Source organism: Agrilus planipennis, unplaced genomic scaffold (genome assembly GCF_000699045.2).
Source record: "Agrilus planipennis isolate EAB-ADULT unplaced genomic scaffold, Apla_2.0 scaffold806, whole genome shotgun sequence".
Classification (NCBI taxonomy): Eukaryota; Metazoa; Arthropoda; class Insecta; order Coleoptera; family Buprestidae; genus Agrilus; species Agrilus planipennis.
The window spans coordinates 1-6,369 of record NW_020439456.1 but is presented as its reverse complement, the minus strand read 5'-3'; the positions used below and the strand labels follow the sequence as shown (position 1 = coordinate 6,369).

The following is a 6,369-nucleotide window of genomic DNA, read 5'->3' as shown; positions in this document are numbered from 1 at the left end:
GTTGGAGGAACAGAAGTAATTGCTTCTAAGCATCCAGAAGGGATTGCCTTTTGTATGGATCTCTTGGCTAAGAAATTTGTTCTGCAAGGGGATCTAATGATATCTAGTAATCCAGAAGCAGCTTTTTGCTATGCAACAATAATACTTTCATTATGGAACCAATTTCCAGAATTTGGAAAGTTATTTTTGTTACATCTTCACAAAGAATGTATTTATTTAATTCCATTTTATCCTCCACGACTTGCAGACCAAACTGACGAAGACTACTATAAAAGTCTTGGCTACAATTATATTGATGGAGTTGTAGAAAAACAGGACAAATTTTTAAAAAGAATGATGGGCATTATGAGATTATATGCTGCAATTGTCATTTCAAAACCAAAAAGTGATCAGAAAATTAGTCCTCACAATATAGCTTATGGTTGGAGATGGTTTTCTGCTTTTTTAAATTTGGAACCACAAATTGACATAACTGCTACCATGATCCACATCTTTCTCGAAGTAGCTGGATCTACATTGCAACAAGTGTATGGAAAGCAATTTTATAAATTAATGAATTTCCTTTCCAAAGTTTACATGCCAATGCTAAAAAAATATGACTCTGGAGGGCCTTTTACCAGGCTTGAGGTTCTATTGCATGATTATCAGAGGACAGGACAACTTGAAAAACCAAAAGGTTTATTGCCAACAAATTTTTGGTAGTTTATTAGTGTGATTGTACCTATAAGAATTTGTTTTTAAAGTATTTTGTCAATTAATTTGTAAAAAATTGTATATATCTGCAAATAATGTATTGCTTCCTCTATGTGACTAAAAAATGTAATATTTGCATTTTAATATATATACTTAAATAAAATTAAATATTTATTCATTTTAAATGTGCATCTTTTGATAGGAAAGTTATTTTAATATACATAAACATTATTTTAAGTAACTTAATAAATTTGGTTTATATCAGACTTAATAATCAATGTATTGCTTTTATCATTTTGTAGTTCTAGTACAATTTTTGGAACAATCCACTTATCATCAATTTTATTTGCCCAAAAATTGACTACACCTTTTTGTTTTGATCCCTTTACTGGCACCTGAAAATGAGCATCAGTTTGTGTTACATAATTATTGCCATCATCAATGTTTATATTTCCTGTCCTGATAGGCTCCCCTAAAAGTTCCACAGCAGCTGGGTTTTTTCTTACTACATTAAGTACTTCCTTTATGGTTTCTGTATTAGCTAAATTGTTGCTAATTTTCCATCTGGTAAGGAGCCCCATAGATACAGTAGCCACCCCTCCGATCGAAGCAATTTTCATCAGAGTTACGGTACTAATTTTCATATTACATTAACTTTTCGTTCGTTTTTGTTTAATTAATATGTACTAATTCAATTCTAGCATCTGATCTGTTATCTATGCATCTGATCGTCTTTACCACAAGAAAATTACCATAGATAATAGATATACGAAAGGTAAATGAAAATTACTGAACAATGAGCTGACATGAGCTGACAATTAACCCATGATTTAATCAAAGGCAATTCATGTTGCAAAGTCCCGCTCTATGGTTCTATAGTGAGTAAGTATATCTATGGTTTCTGTCTTAGACCCCTTTACCTTTACTGTAGTTTACCTTTACTCTACTTTACCTACCCTTTGTATATCTATTATCTACGGCCTTTAACATGCCTTTAACACTGGGCCATGAGTTAGAGGATATATTAGAAAACGAAGATAGTGTGATATGGAGATAGATGAACTAGGTTATCCCATAACGAGAGAAGAGTTCGATGTAGCACTAAAAAACTTAAAAAATATAATAATACAATAAAATATAAAATGGAATACAAGCGGAAATTTTATTTAATTTAGTCACATTTATGAAACGGGGAAAGTCCCGGAGGATTATAAACGGAACGTGGTAGTAACGATACCTAAAGATAAAAGCGCGGATAGGTGCGAGACATTTAGAACAATTAGCTTAACTTCTCATACGTCAAAAACCTTAACTAGAATTGTACAAAGAAAGATGGAAGAAAGGGCGGAAAAACTATTAAGGGAAGATTAATTAGGGTTTAGAAAAAACAGAGGAATGCGACAGGCCATTCTAGCTACCGGAAACAATAGAGAAAACAATAGAAAAGGGAAAGGGTGAGTACATAGGATTTGTAGATTTACAAAAAGCTTTTGACAGTGTTAAATGGGACAAGACGTTAAATATAATTAAAAATGTTGGGATGAGTTACAGAGATAAAAGAGTGATACTTAGTTTGTATAAAGAGCAACAGCCTGCTAGGACTGCAACGTAGAAAAGTAAATTTTAGGAAGGGAGTAGTAGTATGCACAATGCCACCGTTACTTTTTAATCTATACTTTGACGACGTGATCAACATCATTAAACCTAGTCACAACCTAGTACAACTGTAGGGGAAGATATACAGGGGCAAAATATTAGTATGCTTAGATTTGCAGATTATATAGGAGTATTAGCTGCTAGCAAAGAGGAGTTAGAGATAACTTTAATTAAAACGGAAGCGGTATTGACAAAGCAGTATTGTATGAAAATAAATAAAATTAAAATTAAAATACTGATATGGAAGGGAAGAAAACGTAGTGAAAGAGCGAATATAAAGATAGGAGACGAAAAATTAGAAGAAGTGGCCGATTTTAGGTATCTAGGAAGTGAGATAAGTCAGAACGGAAGGAGTACTAGGATATAAATATAAAGCAGAGGATAGCGCAGGCTCGAGTCGTCTTCGATAAAAAGAAGTTACTTCTATGCTCCCTGTATGTTTGGAGCGCGGCGCTGTACTGGTGCGATACATGGACAGTAGGCGTGGCGGAAAAGAAAAGGTTGAAATGTGGTGTTACCGGCAAATGATGAGGATACCGTGGATAGAGAAGGTTAGAAATGAATAGGTATTGTTATGAATAGGAGAAAAGAGGACTCTATAGGAGTTAATAAGAAATAGGCGGGATAGGTTGGTAGAACACCTCAGGCATGACGGTGTAGCCAGAGACATATTAGAGGCAGAAACAGGAGTTAAGAGGAGTAGAGGTAGAATTAAATTAGATTACTGTTCGCAAATAATTAAGGATGTGGGATGTTCTAGTTTTAGGGAATGAATGTCCAACCAGTCTTAGGACTGACGATGATGATGACGTTTTGATATCTATTGTTCTATCTCTGTTATATGTTATTACTACTTGCACAAATTTGCTGTGATTTGCCCGTTTGGCGTTTGCGCGTCTATTCCAGTTAGTATGGAGTAGTATAAATGTATAGAGTTCACTGCTTGTCTATATTTCACTGTTTTAACTATTATCTATGGCTTTAACCATGTTAACCTCTGAAAATACCGCTTTTTGATTTGCATTGTTTTTGTATTTAGTAATAACATTTTTAGAAGAAATATTCCAATATGTTATAATGTCTGGAAAAGAAGTAGTTACTCTGCAATTCGGGCATTATTCCAATTTTGTAGGAGCACATTTGTGGAATTTAAATGATCTAAGTTTTGACTACAGTTCAAATCAACCTTCTAAAATTAATCATGATGTGTTGTATCGAGAAGGTTTAACCAATGATGTATAGTAAAACGTTTTAACACAAAAAAAAATCAATTCAATTGCTACTTAATTAATTTTAAGGGACACACTACTTTTACACCTCGTGCATTACTTGTGGACTTAAAAGGAAGTTTAAAATATTTATCTAAAGATGGATCTCTCTACAGTGAAAGGCCGGCTCCAGAAAAGGTTGATATTCATTGGGATAAGAGCCGTATAGAAATTAAAAAAGATTTTGAACAGTCAGGATCTAAATTTATTCAAGAAATAGAAAAAGGGAATGGCAATAAAGTGTTAAATAAAAAACAAAATTTGGAGCAAACTGTTAATGTTTGGTCTGACTTTTTGTATACAAGATATCATCCAAGAACTGTGAATATCATAAATGAGTATAAACATGAGGATGTCAATAAGGAATTTGATGTATATCCTTTAGGTGTTAATTTATGGAATAATTCAGAATTTTCTGAAGAATTTTCTGATAAAATTAGAAATTATATTGAAGAATGTGATAATTTTCAAGTAAATATGTTTACATATAATTATGTATATAAATAAATCATGTTAATTAACATTTCAGGGTTTTCATGTCATATTAGATGCAGTTGATGCATTTTCTGGTTTATCTACTTCTTGTATAGAGCATGTTCGTGATGAATATGAAAAGAAATCCGTAATGGCAATTCCACTTATACCTTCCTATTATAAAGATTACAATATCACAAGCACAGATCAAAATTACAAGTCAATAACTAAGGACTCTGTTCGAGTTCTAAATATAGCTTTATGCTTTAATGATCTTGCAGAAAATGCTTCAATTTTTGTTCCTCTATGCACTGGATTGACAGGATGGAGACAGCCTGGAGAAAGCATACCTTTCAATAATTTGCATTATGATGTAAGGCCCCAATAATATATTAGTATTAGTTTTATTAATTCGTTTATTTACAGTCTAGACTTTGGTACCATTCAAGTGCAATTTTAGCATCAGCAATAGACACTTTTACTCTAAAACATCGTCTAAGATCTTACAATTTCTCTTTAAATGATCTTTGTGCAGATTTATCATCCTTTGGTCGTCGTGCTGTGGCATCCAGCTTATGTTTGCCGTTTTCTTTTAATAAGGATGCCACATTACTAGAGTGTTTGGACAATTGGGATGGCCCTTTGTCTAAAAGCATCACACCTAATTGCAAAATTGGTAACTTACTTAGGTGACTGACGGGAACAGTACTCAGTTATTTTTTTACTAAAATTTGAAATTTAACACTAAACTGCTATAACATGCCCTCTAAAACTAACGTCATATGTGAAAGATAACGTCGGGAAGGTTGTGTCCATCTTGAATGCAGTTTTCTAACTTTTCGCCGAAAATCGTTCATTACCCGGATTACCACCTTACCATCGATTGAATCCACTTCTCTGATTGCCTGTTTCGGTTCTGCCTTCCTGATAACATACTTTGAATCACTAACATCTTACATAGACACACGAGCAGTGTGTGGGGTGGCACTAATGGCCATTGTTGTTTGGTTCCTTATAATTCCTTTTCTCGAATTTCTGAACAACCGCACTCCCCCCCCCCCATTCTGAGCGAACATACTGTGTGCACTTCTGAATAAGCATTTGAAATATTATAGAAGTCGATTTATTTGAATGAAAAATAATCGATTGCAATTTCTGGAAATTTTGAGTGGTTGCGAAATCATTACCGTTGCTGTTTAAGCTGAGGCCGAGGGAGGAGTGGTTTCGAATTGTAAAGTACACACATTTTCTCTAGCCCCTCTCCCTATATTGACTCATCCACTCTTATCCTCATCCTGCTGCTACATATTGGAAAGAATATACGTGAACGTTTAGAATATACAGTATATGTATAAAAATTGGTTTCATTTGTTTTATTGCTACAATCATACTAATCATGAATTTAATGATCACAATATTAATTATAAAAATTAATAGACATTAAGGAAACATAAATAAATGTCTATGATGCCTAAACATAAATTTCAAGCGATTGATCGAGTGTACCAAGTGGAGTGATTGTTCGATTTATAATATTTCAGTAGAGTGACGATTTTTCGATTGCCGGAATCAATCGATTATGTTCATCTTTGTTGAGTGGCATCCAATGCCCAGGTCAATGACCGGTGGTTTTCTTTTCTACTTCTATAGGCTGACAATAACTACTACCCGCGCGACAAACGTCAGGTTCCCGTCGGTCACATTACATTCATAAATATGGCTTGCTTTTGCAAAACCTTTTTTTTGTGTAGGCTCAAATAGAATGATGCAATATTGGTTTCTAAGAGGCATTGCAGAAAATAGACTGAAGCATTCCCAAAATCAGCAAAACCTTCCTGCATTCAAGTGCAATACAGTACAAGAAATGTTAACTTATTATATGGCATGTACTACATATGCTTCAGCAAATAACGTCACAGTTGTAGATAAAGCTTTGACAGTGAAGACTCCTTATCCAGATATTTTTAATGCTCATGTTGGAATTGATGGAAATATAATCGCAGATATGAGGCCAGAAGATTCGGGTAAGCTTTTCAAATATAACTTGCCGTAACCCGCCCGCTTTTTTGGATGTAAGTCGACATTTACTAAATATAGTCATTAAGAAATTCTCATTGCTCAGCCAGGTTCGATAATTCTTGAGCTCATTCAAAATTTCTATACACTTTTGTGAATGATGAATGTTATTAATTTATATATGCTTTATTGAAACTAAAAGTTATATACACTATTTCTCCTCACCTACAATTTTTAATGTGAAACTTTTATTACATCACCT

General features: G+C 33.7%; 2 protein-coding genes across 2 annotated transcripts; both read left to right on the top strand.

The window, feature by feature from the left end:
• Nucleotides 1–847, top strand: LOC112905843 (nucleoporin GLE1-like; the record flags this gene model as incomplete). The annotated part of the gene is made up of 1 exon (XM_025979034.1): nt 1–847. A coding segment is annotated over one exon (702 nt), but the record flags the coding sequence as incomplete, so codon positions are not given.
• Nucleotides 848–3,229: 2,382 nt separating this feature from the next.
• Nucleotides 3,230–6,313, top strand: LOC108743857 (protein misato-like). Its single transcript, XM_018479453.2, has 5 exons — nt 3,230–3,585; nt 3,648–4,088; nt 4,147–4,464; nt 4,518–4,767; nt 5,843–6,313. The coding sequence occupies exons 1-5, from the start codon at nt 3,427–3,429 to the stop codon at nt 6,142–6,144; spliced, it is 1,470 nt and encodes a 489-aa protein (XP_018334955.1). The 5' UTR covers nt 3,230–3,426; the 3' UTR covers nt 6,145–6,313.
• The last annotated feature ends 56 nt before the right edge of the window (nt 6,314–6,369 follow it).